The sequence below is a fragment of the Natator depressus genome, chromosome 18, assembly GCF_965152275.1.
Source record: "Natator depressus isolate rNatDep1 chromosome 18, rNatDep2.hap1, whole genome shotgun sequence".
NCBI classification, from domain to species: Eukaryota; Metazoa; Chordata; order Testudines; family Cheloniidae; genus Natator; species Natator depressus.
This window is the reverse complement of record NC_134251.1, coordinates 19,446,275-19,467,546: the sequence shown is the minus strand read 5'-3', so window position 1 is coordinate 19,467,546 and position 21,272 is coordinate 19,446,275. Positions and strand designations below refer to the sequence as shown.

General features: G+C 39.2%; 1 protein-coding gene across 2 annotated transcripts in view; it reads right to left on the bottom strand.

Moving 5' to 3' along the window:
- PRDM16 (PR/SET domain 16) overlaps positions 1-21,272 on the bottom strand; it is a 436,087-nt gene that overhangs the window by 208,066 nt on the left and 206,749 nt on the right. For both annotated transcript variants that reach the window (XM_074934108.1, XM_074934109.1), the window contains exon 3: positions 7,766-7,816. In XM_074934108.1, coding sequence (XP_074790209.1) covers positions 7,766-7,816 — 51 coding nt within the window. The remainder of the gene's footprint in view (positions 1-7,765; positions 7,817-21,272) is intronic.

The window sequence follows — 21,272 nt, the reverse complement described above, 5'->3', positions numbered from 1 at the left end:
AATCCTGCGTCCGAACAATTCTGCAAAGAAATCTGTCCTACTCAGTGTAATCTATTCTTACAGCACTTTATATATATATATATATATATAGCATCTAAATAATTGGTGGCAACATACACACACACACACACACACATCTCTTTCCTAGACTAGAGTATTAGTTACAGTCTTCTTGGTTTTCCCAATCCATCTCATCTAAGGCTCTGAATTTAGATCTAATACTGCCACATCCATCCTCTGTGTGCAGAAAGGCATTACAGGGTGGGTTGGGGGCAGGGGTGGTTGGGTTAGTTTTGTTTTTGGGGTTTATTTTACCTTTAAGTTAATGTACAGTTTTGAAGTCCCAGAGGCTATCGTTCTGAAATTTGTGATGTTTTGTCTGCTTTGGTGATTTAAGGTTTGTCAGAAAATGTCAGAAAGGCCATGAGGCCAAGGACTTCCTGATGACTGAGGATTTTCTTTCACATGACCTTCCTGAAGTTGATTTTGGGCTCCAGACAGTGCTGCCTTCAGCTCTGACGGGGGCCGGCTGGCAGCAGATTCATGGGGATCTCTAGGGCATTCTGGCATTTTTAAACTAACTGGAGGCTGTAATACCTCCTAATCATCCAGAATATTATTTCACAAGTAATCATCTTGGAGGCAGTACATAAACTCCAGACTTTTATTTTATTTTGCAGCTAATTCCCTTACGACAGACAGCATACTTTCAAGTGTATTCAAACAATTAAAAACACATCTTGATTTAAATGAACAAATGCATAAGCGGAGGAAGTGTTTTGGATTTCGCAGATGGCATTCTATTTGATTCTTTTGACAAGGACATCCAGAAATGCACACATACAGGGGAAGGTAACATGGATAAGAAATGGTTAAATAGCAAATATAGATTTCTGAATAATTTCACCAGTAAAAGTTCTGAGTTCCCTCACTATGCCATGCAGGTTCGTATTATTTAGGCAGCTGCCAGGTATTCATAAAATTGTTTGAGAGTCCTATAAATAAATGATTATTCTATTGAAAAGTCACATCAGAACGTGTTATTCAGTCCCCTCCTCTTTAAAAAGCTTCAATAATCCAATGAGGGAGCAGAAACAATACCAGGTGATTTAGTTGGCCAACCACACAAGCATGAACTGATATGAGGAAATAATCAATGCAAACACTTTGTGAATAACCCAGAGACTGAAAATTATTTGATCAAACTATTCTGAGAATACTTACTAATAGGCCAGAAGAAATCACACACTAGTCAAAAAAGGGCTGTAATTAATAGCTTGGCCAGCTTCAGTTGTCATCATTTTTGCCTTAGTGAGATGTAGGACTGCTACACTGGTTGTAGTGTTGTTGTTTTTTTAAACTAAGTAGCCAATAGAGATGAACTAAGACTGGAATAATTTATCTGACCACTCCCCTCCTCAAACTTTCAGGGCAGAGATACAAAGGGACACAGATTCATACCAATCTGGTTTTTGATTTTGCCATAGGGGCCACCGCTCTTTCACCCCACCTCAAAAAAATTAAATACCCATTTCTGCTACGGAACTCAGGTTTCCTCAAAGTGAGAGCATTTATGTTTGAGGAAAGCTGAGAATCCAGGTAGGCAAGGTGACCTCCCATAGCTGTCAACCTCTGAAGTAAATACACATTTTTATCTTAACAGATATCATTGTAATACAGATGCGTGTCACTTAGAACAATGGGTATAAATAACTCAGTAATACAGTTTAGGCACTTTCCCCTGAGATACATTGTTCACTTAGACATGAAAATATAACAGTGGGCTATAAATTAGTGTGAAAAGAATTAATTAGCTTCATCGCATTCTGGATTAATCTGGTGGCTGTGCTGATTTAATGGAGACTCCGCTAGAGTGGATGGTGAAAAAAATCAACGTAATTTACCAAAAAAGTCACATTTATAATGAAATAAGGAAGTCTTCACCCTGTCTATGCTTTGCGTTAACACACAATATAATATACCATCAATCACCCTTATCATCCACAGTACTGACAATATTGAAAATTGAAACTGTTCCAAAGGTGCGGAGTTCACATGTTCTTGCACTGCATGGGGTTAGAGTTCACTTGAGCGTACTGGAGATGGAGATATGAACAGAGAAATATTAACAATGGCGGGTCTTCTTAACTTGACCTGATTTATACATTTAACTACCAAAATAAAAAAGCCTCTTCACAGAAATATTTCTCTCTCTCTGACTCACCCTCCCCCCCTTCTGCCCTCTTCCCCCAGTTACAGCACTAATCAGACAATTGAATCAGAGAAATTAAATCTACAGCATTAGTAGTGCAAAGGTATTTGACCAACACTTAGTTTTCTGACTTTTCTGTGGCTGCTTTACACCATTTTTACTTTACATGCTTCATTTCAGCAAAATCAAGGATGCAAACTTCTTAGTACTTAGTTTCCATGGAAACCTAAGCTGACCTCAACATTATTGTTCTCAAGAGGGAACTGACTTTACTATATGTTCATTCACTGAATTAATGGACTCCTGGTTCTTTTATTAGCAGCCCTCTAACAATGGAAAGAGAGAAATGTTGTAAAAAAGACGCTCAGACAACTGTTCCCTCCTTTGTCCAGGGCTTATTGGAATGACGCAAGTCTATTCAAGAAAAGATTATAAAAATCAACTCAAAGCTGCCTCTGTTTGTGGCAGCTAAACATACTTCTATTTCATAAAGATATAACCTATAAAACGAGCAAATTAAAGTTCTTAAGAAACCGTACCTCTAAGGCAGAGATCATGTTGAAACTGGATTTTAGATATGACCACTGGATATTGCTATTCACTCCAATATAGTTTTGTGAAACATCATCAAGGTCTGGTTTCAGGCACCTCATAGAATTGGCTTTGAACTATTGCTGGATTAATGCTTTTTATGAGTAGATAGAGATAAAAACACTAGCTAAATATAAACACAGAGACCGACAGTATCACAATTTAGAAATAATTACATTTATTCTCTGGTCTGTACCCTTTCCATAGGCACTGCAAGGACCTTTCTAACAGATCAACTTATCCTAAACATATGCAGTTAGTGGCTCAATTAATGGAACTATAAATTAAAACAAATGTCACTACAATTTGGGGATTTTTTGACAGTTTCAGGGAATCCACTCTTCACTTTCTCTGTGTGTTTGTGTAAATAAATAAATAAATAATGTGGTGATAAAGTGTTCTGTGCAGTACAGTAGACTAATGCGAAATGCTGTGAATCCATGAACATTAAACAGTTCAAGTTAAAATCTTTAAGTCACTCTCTCAGTGAGTATCTAATATTATGATAGACCCTGCTTAGGCCTCAGGCTGTATGGCCTAGCTAGTAATTGCTCCACAAAAGACAGTTAACAGTTCCCCTGCTCTTCCCTAACTACCTTCCTGACTGCTTATTGAAGTCTAATTTCTTACTCCTCTGGGTCATCATTCATCAGCCCTAGAGATCCCGCTGGGAGAGACTGACGAGACCTTTCCATATCCCTTGTTACCAGAGGCCATTTCTGATGGCCCAGGCTATAGAAAATGTCTTCACAGCAACCCAGTGGGACAAGCTATGGTTATAATACCCAAATAATCATTTCACAAATTATCATAATTATCAATCAATCATCCAGTTTGAACAATGTGTTTCTGAAGTATCAGATGGTTTTTGTGACCTGTAGCATTTTGTACACAATAATAAACCTAGAGAGATTTATAGGTCTATCCTGGTTCACATTTGCAGCAATGAAACTAAGTTAATTTTTAATTAAAAAAGCCCACTACCAACAACTTTCCACTTATATAGTGTACTTTGTGTTATGTTACACTTTCTAGATGGTCAAGGTTTCCAAAGCTAAGACAGTTTGAGTTTTCTCTAAACAATGTTCAAGACTATCAGTTACTTACTTTGGAAAAAAGGGTTACTTTCAGATTATATTTTGTTTCCATCTGTACTGTATTAACAGCTTCTTAGATTTTGCAATATAAAATAAAGTGAGTCAAAAAAGGACAAAAGAAAAGGTGGGTTTTTATTTTATATATATATATATCTATATATATAGAAATACCGGATTGAATCTAACTCTTTTAAAGCTGATGGTATCTCCCTCTCTCTGTGTAGTACAGTCTTGTTAATGGATAAATTCAAGCTCTCCAGAAAGTCAAAGAATAAATTTTAAACCTTTTGCCAAATGTCTATCCTATTGGATTTTGATAAGATGGCTATTGAGCTTTAATAATGTCTTCTTTCCATTTTCAGCTGGCCCTTAACATGTCTCTTTATTTGTCCCTAAAGCCTCTTCAGCGATGCCTTTTTATTACAGGTCTCTCAGCTTGCTCTCAAGGGAGACAGGGTCGACAAGAGTGATAGATAGATAACTCTATAGATTATCTCCCACAGATGTTTTCTCTCCAGTAGCCCCTTAGGCTATTCCCTCTAAGTAAATAGAGACTAAATAGAGAGTCTACTGAAGAGAGAAGTCCCTGAGGTCTCTTGTCACCACAGTTAGAAAAACAGTCCATCCAGAAGAGGTTGGTTAGGAGCCCTATACCCGGAGCCTCTCTCAGCATGATTCTCAAATGTTCATCCAAAGTGACTTTTAGAGCAAAGTTAAATACAAGTAGCATTACCCATCAGAAATAAAAGCATTATGCAATGGACATTGGCATCATTTCCTATCTGAACAAGGAGTATTATCTTTCATCTCCCGCTCAAAGTTAAATCAAAATGATAATGATACAAAGCTGGTTTTTAGATGTATTATCTGCAGTGAGAAAGCTTGGAAAATGCAGACAAAAAGCACATGAGCTGCCCTTTAAAAAAATAAAATAGAGGGCAGCAGATTTAATCAGGGAAGATGTTCTTGAAAATGTGTTTGGGAATCTGTGAAAATATCTATATCTATGCACATAAAAATGTGTGTGCACATGCACCTACCTGATGGCATATATGCAGTGCACTAAAGAAATGTGAACTTTACCTGATTCTCTTTAAGCAAATACTTCAACCTCCAGAAAAAATAATCCAAACCACGTATTGGCACAATGCAATCAAAGCTAACAATATGCAAATATACAAAAATGTTTGGCAGTTCACTTTGGCTGGGATGCACATGCTTAGAAAGTTTGAGTTATTCTGTGAACTATATGAATCTATAGATTTCACAAAACTGGGCTGGAAACCTCATGGGAAAAGGTCCTCTTATTAGATTCCTGGGACTTCCTGCTTCCTGTGAGGCCAGTACCACCACAAAAATCAGCCTTCTAGTGTTAGTATGACACTTCTACTTCTAGCAGCTATAGAACCCAGACATGTGGAGGCCATAACATATTGTGAAAAAGTTATTTGAACCTTAAAAAAAACCAGTCTGAGTTAATTTCTATTTTACCCCAAGCTAAATGAAGCCTTTATTTATTATACTATAGAGTAGTGTCCTCTAAGTAAAGTTCTTGAGCATTTCACTAACAGTTTATTAATGGAAAAGGACCAGCAGAAAATAGAACATTTCCTCCAGTTGGTAATTTAACCAGGAAAAATGATGTTGAGGGTTTAAACTAAACAAACTTCACGTGTCTCCAACTATACTTCAATTCTGTCAGTCTTCCCTCCAAGCTTTCCCTTTTTTCAGGTCTTCCCTCTCCTCCACTTCTTTCTCTCACTCCCTATTTATGTTCCCTGCTATTGCCCCCTTCAGAACCTTTGATGCAACAGCCACCCAACTGACTCATTTCCAAACAATGCTACCACTGCTGGGTTTTGACTTCCCTTGTTTCCAGCCTGGACTGGCCCACCCACTCCATTCACATCTGTCTTGGTGGCTGGATGGGGAGTGAGCCACATTCCTGTCCTCCAGCATGCCTCCAAAGGAAGAGGATTAAATGGAAATCAAACCCCAGAAAATTGTGTATCCCATTGGGTATGGCAATTTAATGATTCGACAAGTTTGGGAACTGAAATGTTCCTCCAGGGGCTTCTTGCACTGTCAGAGTGAAATGTAGATAAAGCAAAGATTACTCCTATACAAATTTAAGCCACCCTGTCCTGATGCTGCAAAAATCATACAGGATTATTTTTCATTCATTCTTCCCCCCCCCCACCCCCCCTCCTGGCTGAAAAACTGTCCAGCAATGGTCCTTTCACAAGCCATTAAGTTTAGACTTGAACTCTTTACCTTACTGCTTTGACCTTTTTTACCCTGGCTGTAAAACCCTACTGCCCATCCTTCAGTAAATTTATCACCTCATAAACTCCCACTAGTGCTTCTCTACAATGCATTTAGAAGAAAAAGTCACAGTGGCAGTCCCTCTGTCAAATATCATAATTGTCCTGTGTTACATTTAGAGTAAGAGAATTTTGAAGATGCTATTTTTTTTACATCTGAAGATATCTGTTGAATGTCTTCTCCTACTCTTCCTTTGTTCAAAGCCTTCTTTTTAGGTTGAATGTGGATTTGCGATATTGTAATTAAAGGCTACCAGATAGAAATAGCTGAGCAGTCCCTGGGCCATGGAGAATTTACTTCCATCTTTGTGATAAGTGGGTTAGGATAATAAGAACCTGCCACCTGGTCACCATGTCTGCTCAGACAAAAGGATCCCACTGAGGCACAGACGAACATGAAATGAGTTATGGAGATCAACAAGGTAAAAAGTTCAGCACTATTGCTATAGGTCCTCTTGCAAGGTCAATGGATGGTCAAAAGACATTTCACAGAGGAAACTTTAGCTTCCAAAATAAAAGCTTATTTTGCTCAACCTGGTGAGAATAGAATGGTCCATACTGGACATAGATGTGTCTAAATATCTGTTCTCAAACTAACTCCGGAGCCTGACAAGTATTAGATTTCACTATGTTTGGCAGAACTGCACAAGTGTTTTCTTTTAACTTTCAGAGCTAAGAAATGGTATTTAAGATGGCCTAAATGGGTGAATAAAATGGCAGTTGTTGCAGTTTTCTAACTTAAAATATTTGACACTTTTGAATCTCATGTGTGTCTATTTCTCAGAAGACAATAACGTGAAAGGAATTAAAGCCAACTCATGACTCAAACAAGGATAAGCTACCCCTCTTATGGGCATCTAGGTAGGCTATAATCAAATGTGACTTGCTATGCTTTATCTTATAATACCGTTAACCAAAGATACCAGTGGAAAGAATGTTATTTTTATGTTATTTAAAATAATCCTGACCAAAATACTAGACAGGCTACTGACACATACTTTATGGGGTTGTCAAACAGTTACCGTATAGACATTTATAGAAATTATAATACAGCTAAAATACACTTGAAACCAGATTTTCTCTCGAAATATAATTTAAGATGTCACAAACTGAGGAAAAGCTTGGTAATACATAAGACTAGTTAAATTCTGTTCTTTTATTCATGCATACCAGATCCCTTTGATTTCAAATAAACATCATATGGTGAACTGACTTCTACTTAGAAGTAAGGACAAACATCATTTCACTGGAAAATGGGGTTTCCAGGTTTGAACAGCTATTGCCTAGGCTATAACTGTAACAAAGATTCCTTTTACATAAGTACTGGATCCACAAATCACACATAAAAGTACCCCCAAATAAAACTAGGGGTACAATCCTGAGCTCATAGAAATGGAAAACCAAGCTCTGAAAGCCTTTTTCATGTTTTTTGATTCATACATTTATTACACATTTGTATTCAAATGAAAATGGAAAACTGTCAAGATACTTACAAAGCCAAGTAATGAACACAACTTGGAGAAGATTAAATCTTTTCCTACCTTTTTTATACAGCCCTCTTGGGATGCCACCTCAGGATCAGTCAGTACTTGCTGTAAAACAATAAAAACAAAAAATAAGTCAATTTGCAATGAAAAAAGAACATTATTAGGTATAAAGGCCAGAGTCCTTCAATGCAGCAAACCTGTGTAGACATTTTCAAAATTAGATACAATACTTACACCAGTACTACTACTATGAAAATACACTGCACTGGACTTGAGCAGTCACTTTATTCTGGGATGTTTCCCATAGAATTAAATTAGTCTAAAATTGGTAAGTGGTTAAGACTGCTGCTTCAGGCCCCAATTCAGCAAAGCACTTAAGCAAATGCTTAAATCCTACTGAAGTCAATAACTAAGCAGGGTAATATTAGCATAAATTCCACTTCTTGGGGGCATATTTGACTAGTGCCAAGGGTTTAGTGATTTCTAGCTAGCTGTGAGGTTCTCAATCCTGTTTTTAAATAATATGTAACATTTAATATAAGCAATGATATTAAAATCTATAATAATAAATATAACAAAACAATAACAAAGTATAACAAAGATTAAAAGGTAACAAAATAAAGGTGGAAAGCCATAAATACTATTTCGTTCCTATATTTTTATCCAGTACAATAGTTTACTTCATTGTTAAGACTTTTTCAAAATAGTCTGGCCTCTTAAATGGATGGCTTAGTAAGAAAGACAGGTTTACCAATGGGATGTCCCAGTTCAGAGCATTCCGCTCAAGCCACAGCGTACATTCATAAAACACTTCCCATACCAAAGGATCTCAAAATACTTTATGTACTTGGATGTATACCAGCCTGACTGATATTATTATTATTCTAGAACAGATAGAAACTTTGCAAGTTTTTCCTCACAAAAATATCTCATTGAAAATGTTCAACTGTTCTAGTTAATATTTCTTTAGATTTGATACACACACACACAAAAAGTCACAAAAATCATCCTGCCTAGAGTACAGACAGAGAAGATGGAATGCAGTGGAAAATCCAGAGGTGGTGATGCAGTCATTTCTGGAGTAGATGCCAGGTAACCACCAGCATCCAATATGCTGTACAGCAGCACAATTCTGTCTAAAAAATCAATTAGATGTAAAGAAATACTGTATTGGAAAATAATTAAGCTAAGTCTGCAGAAGATCCTAATATATCTGCGAGAGAAATCCTCACACACTTAAGATGCTAACATGGGAGAGAGAAGAAATAAATCACAGTGGTCTCCATGCATTGCTGCTGGAACTAGGGGTAGTGGGGGTGCTACCACACCCATTACCTTGAAGTAGTAATACCAAATATCAAAAACATGGTTTCCATCATCAGCACCACTGCTATGAAAATTGTTCCAGCACTCTAGAGAATTAGATTGGATTGCACACCATCAACGATGGCTTCCCTTGATTCAGCAGCACAGGCTTGGTGATGGGTATGGTATGTGTTTGGAGGAGTGAGCTGCTGGCGATCTCTTCCAGGTGAGATCCAACATCAGGGTTTTCCAACCCACTTCTGTTCATTAAAGACCTTATGGCATTTTTTTAAACAGTAGGTGTTGTCCTAACTCCAGAGGCCAGATTCTGGTTTGAATTATTCATATTCTGCCTATTTAAATTCTAACTGCACTTGCATACAATATTCTCCATGTCCTTCCCCATGCAGTTGTGTAGTGCTGCGGTGTGCGGTAAGAGAACTGCCCCAGGATTCTGCCTCAGAGTGACTGCACTTCGGTGATGGTGAAGGTTAGATATAGACAAGCAGGCAGATGGGCAGGTTAAGTACTTAAGTTCTATAAAATGCTGTAAAGATTCATTAGGGTAGGCATGCTAAAGCTTGAGCCAGTACTCTAGCTCCAATTCAACATAGCATTTAAGAAATTCCATTGATTTTGATGGGACTACTCACACATTTAAAGTAGAGCATCTGGTACATTCGATTGCTAACAATTTTCTGCTAAAAATTGTTTTGGGAATAAACTTATGGCATTTTTTTAAACAGTGCTTTTTCAGTGCTCGTGTGGGGCTGGAATGCTCAACACCTTGCAGGATTACACCCTAAATGCAATGTCACAGGCCATTCTGGCTGTCAGCCAGAGCTGCAAGACAGTACAAAAAACTGAGATGGAAATTAAAGTTATCAAAATGAGAAATGTTACACATTTTAAAGAAAATTTTCCATTTTTAAAACAAAACAGACCCTCAGTTGGTGTAAATTCACTTGGCTCTGATAGCTAATTTACATCAATTATTATTATTAATGTATGTCAATTTACACCAGGTGAGGACCTGGCCTGAAGTTAGTGGGCCTCTGTGATCCAGGGCAGGTGAGACTGACCCATTTACTGAACTCAAAAATGTTGGCAAATGTTTCTGAGCTCAGCTGTAATAACAACATGTCATATTTTAAATATTAAGAATTCTAACTCGTTCTATATTTTACATAACTTTTAATAGACACTGAAATTGTGGTTTGGAAAATAGCTAAAAGCAAACAAGAGTGAAAGGTGAACACTAGAGCAATATAAAAAAAAAACGTGAAGAGAAATCAGCCACCCAATATGCTGAAAGTTAAATAGTTTAACATGCACCATTACAAGCAGATTCCACTGAGCTGCGTTGGAACAACCTGATCTTTGAAGGTGCTAAGCCCTCACTGCTCCCACTAACTTCACTGGGAAGTAGTGGTCCTCAGTGCCCTTTGAGAATGAGGCCACTAAACTCTCTATACTCCAGTGTGATCCTCTGTATGACAGTTTGAATACATCAATCAGATGAGCCTTAATTTGTTTGTGAAACAGTGACACACTCAGATGAATAAATCCTTGCTATTATATGCAAAGTATCATAAAATATTATTGATTGTAAATGTCGGAGCAATGTTCTCAACCCATTCAGAGGACATATTGCACTGATTTTACTTGACCATAAATGAACAGAAAAAAGTGAGAACTAAGTGCAAGTTGGGATGTGCTCTAGTGCTCTCTAATTGGGTTGCCATTCTTGAGTGCTCACCCCAGCATGGCCTTGATGGTTCTGCAGTTGCCCTGCCTTTTTTTCTCCTTCTTAGGGCATCTTTGAAAATGCCCACAACCTGGTTTGGCTACTCCAGTGACTTGGTCCTCTGGCTAAAGTTGTTTAACAAAAATCCACCCCTTCTGGGGTACACTAGTCAAAAAGACAAACAAAACCCCCACAGAGTCTTCATACCAGTCTCAAGCTGGGCCTGGCCCCTCATCCCTGAGGGCCTGTCTTCTCTTTACAGTTCCTTTCAAAATTCAAACACAAATTTTCCACCCAGTCCTTCCTTCCCGAGTAGCTTTCTTCCAAAGTCTTCTCCTCCTAACAGAGGAGTCTCAAAGTTCGCCTCCTTGGGGCTATGCTTATTCCTGCCAGTTGCAGACCTGGATCACCCAGACACTACTTATCATTCCAGGACCACTTCCTCTCTCCCCACATGTGCTCCAGAACATCTGGAACAGGGTGTGATTGACTCCAGTACCTGCTCACTCTAACATGGGACAGACCCACCCTGTTACTTGCTCTGTACACATGATTCAGTCAGGAGCTCCTGAAAGTGAATCCCAACTCATACACAACTTTCCTTTATGGTTTTGGATAAATCTGTGCGGAGGATGTAAATTCTGTTTTGCAAAGGATTTTAGGATTTTTATGTATGGCTTGTTTCAAACTGGAGTGAAAAAAAAATTCACCGTGAAGGAAAATTCTGAAAAAATTTGTTTTGGGTTGATGGAAACATTTCATTTCAACAAAATCAAAATGTTTTCACTTCAATTTTGCCTTTTAAATTTTTTGTATTATGATATACAATACAAAATTAAAAAATATTCTAAACAAAGCTTTTCATTTAAAACTGAAAAACTGAAGCTTTTCATTCAAAAAATTTGAAAACAAGACACTCTGATGTTGTCAGAACTTTTTTCCCCTAGTTTTTTTCCTAAATGAAATTCTGTCAAAATCAACTGATTTTGTGAGACATTTTCATTTCAGCAGAACTGCCTGTTTTGCCAAAGTTTCTCCAACCAGCTCTAGTTTTGGATAAGCCAGTCTGCCTTGTGTAAAACAGGACGACAATACTGCTGATAGACTAAGCTGCAAAATTTGGGTCCTAATTTGAATTTTTCCAAAGTTCCTATTATTGGATCTGGGGGGTTGATTTTACTCGTTATAGAGCAATAAGCTACTGAATCAAGATCCAGAGCTGAACCTCCTCCAAAATTCAAGAGTGGGAAACAATGCTTTAGCATCTGAGATTTGGTTTGGGTCCAATCTCTAGGTAATACTTTCCTCTCTTCTACATGCATTATGAGGCTAGATTAGTTAATTCTTACAAAGGACTTTAAAGTGGAAGGATGCTCTTGTTGTTGAGACAATAGACAGGAACTCAAGAAATCTGAGATCACTTTCCAGATCTGCTACAGACTTCCTCTGTGACTTGGACAAGTCCCTTAATCTCTAAATACCTCATTTCTCCAGTTGTACTGTGGCAATAATAATAATTTGTGTGTTTAAAGAGTGTAAGATCTTAGGGGCAGGGGCGGTCATTTACTCTGGGTATGTCTACACAGCAATTAAACACCTGCCGCTGGGCCGGTGTCTGCTGAGTTGGACTCACAGAGCTCAGGCTGCAAAATTGTGGTGCAGATGTTCAGGCTTGGGCTGGATCCCAAGCTCTGGGCCCCGTGAGGTGGGAGGGTCCCAGAGCCCAGGCTTCAGCCGGAGCTCGAACATCTAGCCTGAAATTTTACAGCCCAACAACCCAAGCCAGCTGACATGGGCCAGACATGGGTGTTTAATTGCTGTGTAAATGTACCCAATGTGTTTGTAGGAAAAAGGGTCCCTGATCTTAATTGGGCTCTCTGTGTACTACTGTAATACAGATAAGAATAATCCATCATAATCATACAAACAATACGAAAAGTACCATCATAAAGGATGCCTGTTAGCAACAACAAAACTGAAAATGGGTAATTGGGTAATTCTAGCTCAGGCTGGACTTCATTTTATACGAATGCCATAATACTAAATGCAGTGCTTGAAACGCACAGAGGGCTGTAATTCTGCAGTTAACACAGATGTTCATAAATGTACTCAAAATTTACAGCATATGCTTTTTCTATGAACTGTTATGTTGTTTTTAGCCAAAAGAAAGGCAACATGTCAGCAGCAGCCATGTCCGAAAAATTTTTGTTACAGGAATCTGTTTGGAGGTATCACTCCTCCAATTGTTGAAGAACTCCACCGGATTTCATTTCCTGGATTTAGGGAATTGATGGCAGCAGAATCCCAACTTTGGTTACATTAGTTAGGGATGTGCTATAATTTTTGCAAAGCCTCCCAAATGTATACTAAACATGTCAAGTAACGCCATGTGATTCTTTTTGAAAAACAGTTTACAAGCTGGCATTCTCCAGCTGCAGTTAACCCTAATTTGATTACATTACTGAGACAGATCACAATGAGCTTATGTAAATAGTAATGTTATCCATTCATTCCCTGAGCTCAGATAAACTGTCATTTAAAACAAAAATCTGAAATGGGCATGGTGTGACATATTCAGCAAATTCTAGGGTGAAGAAGCTATATAATGGGCCAAACTCTCCTCGTAATATCATATCAAATACTGATTCTTATGTATTTCCTACAGGTTTACAACCATGTAATATAGTGTAGAATTTATCGAATGTTTCCATCAAATGAAGAGATCAAAGCTGTCCTGTACATTTTTTCTGAAGGCTTTTTTCTTTATCAGCGTCTTCAGCTGTTTACTAACTAAGGCCCTTATACAGAAAGGCGTTGCTATTCAGGAAGAGCGCTTAAACATGTGCTTATATCCCATTGAAGTCAAGGGGATTTAAGTATATGCGTAAAGTTGAGCATATGCTCAAGTGCTGCCATCTATGATTATCTAAACTATGAAAATCACAACTGCAACTTGTATGTGCTAACTACAGCATTCTTCACAACAACATGCCAAGGCACAGTACGCTTAACTATATCAATCATAATAATGATACTTTGCAATTATGTATCCAATACCTTTCAACCAAGGGAGCAGAATCAGATTCTAAACGTAAGCATAGGAGCCTTGATCACAACTAAAGTAGGATTCTTCTACATGCTTTTGCACTGCAGACTTTGGGGGGCAGGGATACTTCAGTGGTTTGAGCATTGGCGTACTAAACCCAGGGTTGTGAGTTCAATCCCTGAGGGGGCCATTTAGGGATCTGGGGCAAAAATTGGGGATTGGCCCTGCTTTGAGCAGGGGGTTGGACTAGATGACCTCCTGAGGTCCCTTCCAACCCTGATATTCTATGATTCTATGACATCAGTAGAAAATCCTGAAAACACAATTATAAACCTAGACCCCATCCAGAGAACAGACTCCTGTGCCCAAGCAGAACCTCACTGAAGTCTGTGGGATTCCACCTGAGCATAAAAGTCTGCAATGGGGACCATGATGTATGCTCAGGTCAATTAAATTCTAGTATCCCAACTATTTACTATCTTGGCACAATACTAGGAAACTATGAATAAAATGACAGATTCATGCAATCAGCCATAACAGGACCAGTTTCTTTCAAGTGGTTATACATTTCTTAAAAGAATCTGTGATGTGCTAGTGAGGAAGGTCACAGTAGGCCTCTCCATATACACCAGAGCAGGATTTAACCTTGTACTGAATGCCATTAAGGTATCGATTAGTGCACTATAGTCCCAACAGCATTGTCTGTCACCTAAGGGAAATGGCCTACCCTGCAACTGACTAACAACATTAGGGTTACCATATATCCGTATTTTCCCAGACATGTCAGCTTTTTGGTTCTTAAATCGCCGTCCGGGAGGAATTTTTAAATATCTAAAAACATCCGGGATTTTGCCATTATTATTTTTCCCCAGAGAAGAGTTGATCATTTGAGAAAGAAAGTGAATGTTGATCACTTGAGAGAGTGCCCGCTTTTTCCCCCTAGTTCCCAGCACTTGTGCCACGAAACAGCTGTTTCGAGCGGCTGGGAGGGAGAATGGGAAACGCGGCGCACTCAAGGGAGGAGGCAGGGCTGGGGCGGGGATTTGGGGCAGGATTCCAATGGGGCAGGGAGGTGGCGGAGTTGGGGCGGGCACTTTGGGGAAGGGGTTGGAATGAGGCAGGGAAGGGACAGAGTTGGGGCTGGGCTGGGGGGGGGGGGGCGTGAGCAAATCCTTCCCCCATGGAGTGTCCTCTTTTTTGAATGTTCAAATATGGTAACCCTAAACAACATGCACTAGCCGGGGGGTTCACACTACCAAAGTGCATCCCATTTGGTCAGGCAGCTGCCTATTCTGCCCTGCACCAGGAAGATGGCTAAGGTATTCACCCCCTGTACCAACTCTCTGCTCCCTTTCTGCAGGCTGGCTTAGAGGAAGATATCCCTGCTGGGACCTAAAGCAAACTAGGTATCTCAAGCTTTAATTATTCTTTTAGGGCTTGATCCAATGAGGTGCTGAGGGCTCTGACCCTGATCCAGCTAAGCACTCAAGCATGTTAGTAACCCCATTGAAATTAATAGGACCACACACAAAGTCTTTTGCTGGATTGGGGCCAGAGTGCTAAGCACCTTTCAGGAGATAGCCCTCAATTATAAAATGCCAAAATCCATTTCAGCTGAATTCTAATCATTCCCCCATCTAGAACTTTTGCCTTGTACTACAAATCCTTCATACTCATGGAGAAACTGACAGCATTTGGGACACTTGAGTTCTAGCAGTCACTGCAAAGAGGGCTACAATTATTATTTTCCCTTCCTCCTGGTGCATAAAAATGGATGTCCTTTCAAACTATATACTTGTCTGTGTTTTAGTGCATTAACACATACAAGGACTTTCACTTTAAATCACAGTTAATGGCCACTCTGCCTTGAATTTTTCTGATTTATCTTTCTGGTTAAATAGTGGCTTCCTTGGAAGTGCACAAGGAGACCTCTTCTTTTTCACCTCCAAATGATACTAGACAAGTAACGATACATAGTACTTTGCAAAAACAAAAATAAGAAACAAAACACCCTCTCCCCTCCCCCACCCGATTTCTGTCTCTTTCATAAAGAAAATATCTTTCTATCCAAAGGCTGGTGGAAAGCCTGGCCTTTTGGGCCCGGATTTTTAAAGGTATTTAGGCATTGCTGCACTCAGTGGTGCAACAGCTAACTGATTTAGGAGCCTAAGTCTCATTTTCAAAAGAGACAACACACAGAGTGGCAACACCTAAATACCTTTAAAAATCTGGGCCTCAGTGTCAGTCTCAGTAACCCCACTGTGATCATTGGAGTTATTCAGGATTCACAGTGACAGAGCTCAGAATTTGACCCTGAATCTTCATAGTCATTCACATCACTGGCAAAACCACCATTTCTCATCCTCATCTCTACAACTCGATAAAAGAATCCCACTGCTGTCCGCCTTTATTTTCTGTATTTATTAAAATGTTCCAATAGTTTGCCAATTTTCAGATACAGAAATGAAACCAAAAAATTGATCTGTTCAAAAATCCAGTAGTTTGGCACTTGTATAACAAAAGAAAAATCTTTGTTTTTATAGATTTTTAGTACCGTTTGACATTATGTGTAAAGCCTTTTTATGTTAAATTTATTAGACAGCCAAGATATTAATGTTAAAAAAACACTTACTACAGAGCTGTAGTAACTGTCCTTATGTTTATAACATACTTTATATATGTGCAGTAACGATGTATGAATGTAATTCTATGCATGAAACTTCATTCGTCACTCTATAAAGTAAGTGAACAATTGTGCACTTCCTTCCTTCCATTACTATCTATTATTATGTTTTTGTATATTAGATAATATGTAAATATACTCTCTGTAAAACACACACACACAATTTTAAAAAGTTATAGAACCCTATACAAAACCCACTGAAGTCAACTGAAGTAAATATGCACACTTCCAATACTTTTGGATCCTTATATACTGTAATGATTTTTAAAAGGATCAAAATCATGTTGAAACTGTAGGGACGATCTACTTGAAACACAACTTTAGATAATTTTTTGCTTATTCTGCCTGTTTTCTCTGGCATTTAATAAATAATTGGACATAAACCCAAATTGGAACACCACATTTTAACCCTCAGATCGTAACTTTGGATTCAGATCCAAATGCGTAGGTGATTTTTGCAACCTGCATAGTGATTTTTAACCAAGTTTTTTTAAAAGGTTAAAAGTGATGTTAAATTACGTAAGCCTTAGAACATCCTGGCGAGGAAGGAACATCCTTTTTACAGATTGACAAACCAAGGCACCGAATTCAGGTTAGTTGCCCAAGGTGACAGGGTGAGTCAGTGGCACAGCCAGGAACGGAAACTAGAGGCTCTGAATCGCAATCTTCTGCCCTAACCAATGGAACATACTGCCTCCTTATTTAATAAAGTGAAATAATTAACAGTTTAATTTTAAAAGTTACCAAAGTTAAGAAGTCCAAAATTACAGCTAAAAATACCCTTAATTCCCTTTGCTGAGCCTAGCAATTACAGGGGTCCCCAAACAGTGTACGATGAGCTGCAATACCTAGGCACAACAGGGCAAATTCAGGTCCTTGTCATTATTTGAATACGGACAGGGAAGGAGTTGGTTTAATATTAACCCTATCCAGACGCTTTCTGTGTAAACATTATCTCCCATAACGTGGGTGTCTATTTTCACCTTGCTGTGCAAAGCTGCACTCTTCACCTGAGCCTCTTGACGTTCCTCAAACACTGCCTTGATTAATGGTCATTTTTGTCTCACCATTCTTCACTTAGAAATACACCATCATGCAGATACAAAGACCTCGCCTAGGAGCTCCTTTAAATTAAGGTCACTCTGAGACCTCCCAGGGAGAGTTATAGGAAAGGCCATAAATGATATCAAATGATAATAGGGACAAAGTGAATTGATTAAAAAAACCACAACCTTGTAAAGCTAACGTTGCATACAAGAATTATTCTACTGGTACAATTTGGAGGGAAGGGGGGTTGAGGATCCCCTCCTGAACAGAGAATCGTGCTCATTTTATGAAACAAAACAGATACCAAAGTTAAATCTGACCTCTGATCCCCGGGAACATCTTTTCATCAGGTTTGCTTTTTGTTTTTGCTTTGACAATTTTTGATTGTCTCGTGAGCCACTGGTTTCAGCTCACATTTTCTATGGCTGAGTATTTTATGCCACTCATCACTGCATGCACTTGTGAAGTTAAAGTTTCTCCCAACTCTCTCTGCACCTGATGTACATTCAGACCCTGGAGAAGAAGCAGGACAAGCTTGTGAAAACTGGCCAACAGCACAGTGTGAGGAAGGCAGCCTGGCAATGACATTAAGCAGGATGCTATGGCTTGTGTAGTGAGACACCAGAGCAGTCCTTTAAAACTCACTTCTAGGACTTAGGACATCTCTATTGTACACACGTCACCATGGCAACATTACTTCACAACAAAGGATGGGGAAGATGGGCACCATAACAAGCTCTTTTGATGTTATTTTAATAGGTCTTTCCGGTGTTCATCATAAATAAAAAGTGTTTGCGATTTGCAGTATTTTCTGGCAAATGACAGGTGAAAAGCCATAATGTTCTGCATCAAATGGGTTTGTGAAACACTGCTGAATTGAGGAACTTTTCAATATCCTGTTCTGGGTACTTAAAACTGATGTACCTGAAATTAAGAGGAAATGGAGGAAAGATGTTTTTGATACTTATTTGAGAGTGGGGATGGGAGGCAGCATTTGCTTTCCTGATTGGGTGGGATGACTGAGGATGAACAGCATGAATTCGTTATTCTGCCCAGGGAAGGGCTCTAAATAACCCAAATGCTACATGGGACACTTGAGTTAGAATTTGTGTCTACAGATAGACTTGTCTGGTTTCATTTAGAATAATAATGTGTCGAAGTTGAAGCCAAATTCACTCTTTGTCAACCGCAGGAACAAAAGCATTTTGTTTCTCTTAAACAACTTAGATGACATTGGTTTGAATTGGGACATCTAATTTCTACCAGCATATGGGGAAAAAAAGAGCATAATTAACCACCAGTACTTAATAGTTACAGAGACTTTAGGTTATGATTCTATATGTAATAATCAAATTATGTAACATTAAAATATGCAACATTGTGACGCTTTTGATTAAAGCTGTGGTATATCATGATACAGTTTGGGAAGGAAGTTCTGTGGCCTGTTTATACAGGACATCAGACTAGATGATCACAGTGGTCCCTTCTAGCCTTGGAATCTATGAACCTGTGGCGTAATAGAGCAGGGGCCCTGGATACCCAAGGAGCTTATCACACTAAAGGATAAATTCTGCCTTCAGATAAGCATGTGCATATCCCATTGCCATTGGAAAGGAGAGTTTGCAAAGTCCGAGAGTTGTTACCATTTAGCAGGAATTTAGTGACCAATATAAACGGAGATGGTGGTCTCAATCCAATTCTAGCTGAACAGGTTTCCACATCAATAAAACCAGTAGTACACAGAGTGGCGTCAAGGAGAAGGACTTCACTGCTAAAGGCAGGTCAAGCACATTTTTGGAGCAACCCTGCCTGGCCACTTGCCCAGGCTGTATCTCTGCTGGCAACCTTCAGGAGGGCTAATTGCACTTTTATAAAGATGAACTATTAGAGGATATTCATGTACTAGTAATAAATAACACCAGATACCCCCCAAAACAAAAGGCTGTGGATTCATAAAGGAGTGAAAAAATGTCAAGGTCAGACGATGGGGAAAACAATGAATGTCAAACACTCAGGATAAGTTAAAGAACAAGATTGCAAGAGAGAAAATAAACATGCAAATTACATGCATGGTATCTGAATGCCTGCATTTCGTTTTAAAGACATATCTCCTCCACGACACTGTGATCAAATTCTACTGCAAATACCAGGAAGTAAAACACAATCTAATGGAGAGCATTTGTAATAACTTCAATAAGCTGAGGACTTGAGACTTTCAGCCAAGACAAATAAGAGAGGGTACTGATTAGTAAATGTCACCATTTCTCTTGCCAAGCACTCAGAGGCTGGTGATAGGAGGGTATTAAATATAATCTCTCAGTCTTTAGGGGCTGTTTGATTTTATATTGCATTCTTATCAGGTTCTTAAAGTCCAGTGTTAATGAGCATGAGAAACACACTTGGAAGTTTGGCAGTTTTGCTAAAAGAAAAAGTATTTCATTCATTGTATGTATTCTTTGGATACAAGCAACAGATGCATTTGCCTTTTCAGGCTACTCCGAAGCAGAGGTACTTGTGGCCTAAATTCTGGTCTATTCCTCCATTTTCAGTAGTCCAATCTCATTTTAAAGAGCCACTTATTTAATCTATTTAAAAATAGGTTTAATCAACCCGCCATTTAACCACACCCACTTCCTGCTACAATGACGGTACTCCTTAGGGGCTCTGGAGCTAGGATGAAATTTGTACGTGGTAGGCCCATACCTATGGAAGTCCCAAAATATAGAGTGAGTTAGAGCTTCACTGCTTCCAGAATGAAACAAAAGCCCCATCTCTCGATGTGAGCTGTTCCACAGCAACATGCCAAGATGGCAAATGATTAAAACAGGAAAAGAACAGAAAATAACTTTTATTATATAGCAGGGGTAGTCAATTATTTTTTTGTCAAGGTCCAAATTTTTGGTTAAGGTATAGTCAAGGTTCAGACTCACAAGAAAATAAAAAAAAATAATAACGATAATGATAAGTAAATAAAAAGATTTTGCCATCTGGATTTGGCCTGCGCTCTGCCTATTGACAGGGCGGGGCTCACGACCACGACACCTCCTACTGGCCATCCTGGGAATTAGCTCTTGGCCCTTCTAGTCCGCCTTCAGCTAGTGGTGTCACGCCTGCCCTCAGCTGTCTACACTCTTTGGACCCGCATTGCTTCCCAGACCGCAGTGTCCTCTTCTGGGCATGGTCCTCTGGCTGTGCCCCCACTCCAGTATCTCCCCCTTCTGGGGGACTGGCAGTCCTTCGTCCCACCACTTGCCTCAGCAGCCAACTGCAGTCCAAGGTCCAGCCCCTCATCTCAGGGGCAAACTGTAGTCTGTATACCAGCCACTCTCCTCATTGGCAAGTGGGGTGCAAGTGGGCTCAATAAGTCCTTTCCTGATTAGTGGGTTCTGCACAGCCCCCCTGGTGCTGATTTTAACCCCTTCTTCTCCCTGTGTGGAGCAGCCACCCCACCACACCCTGTGAAACAGTTTCTAAGTGCATCATGAGTCAAAGGGGAGAACATTGACTGGATTGACTGCATGTTTTGAGAAATCTGATAGTACTCAGTTTATGACAATGGAGGTCACATTTCAAGTGCTTAGATAGAGAGATATGACCTGATCCAAAGAACACTGAGTTCAGCTGAAAGCCTCTCATTGACTTAAGTGGGATTTGGATCAGGCCTACAATCTTAAGGGCCAAATTCTGCCATCTTCACTCACAGCGAGTAGTCCTTTGCGCCGCGAATAGTCTT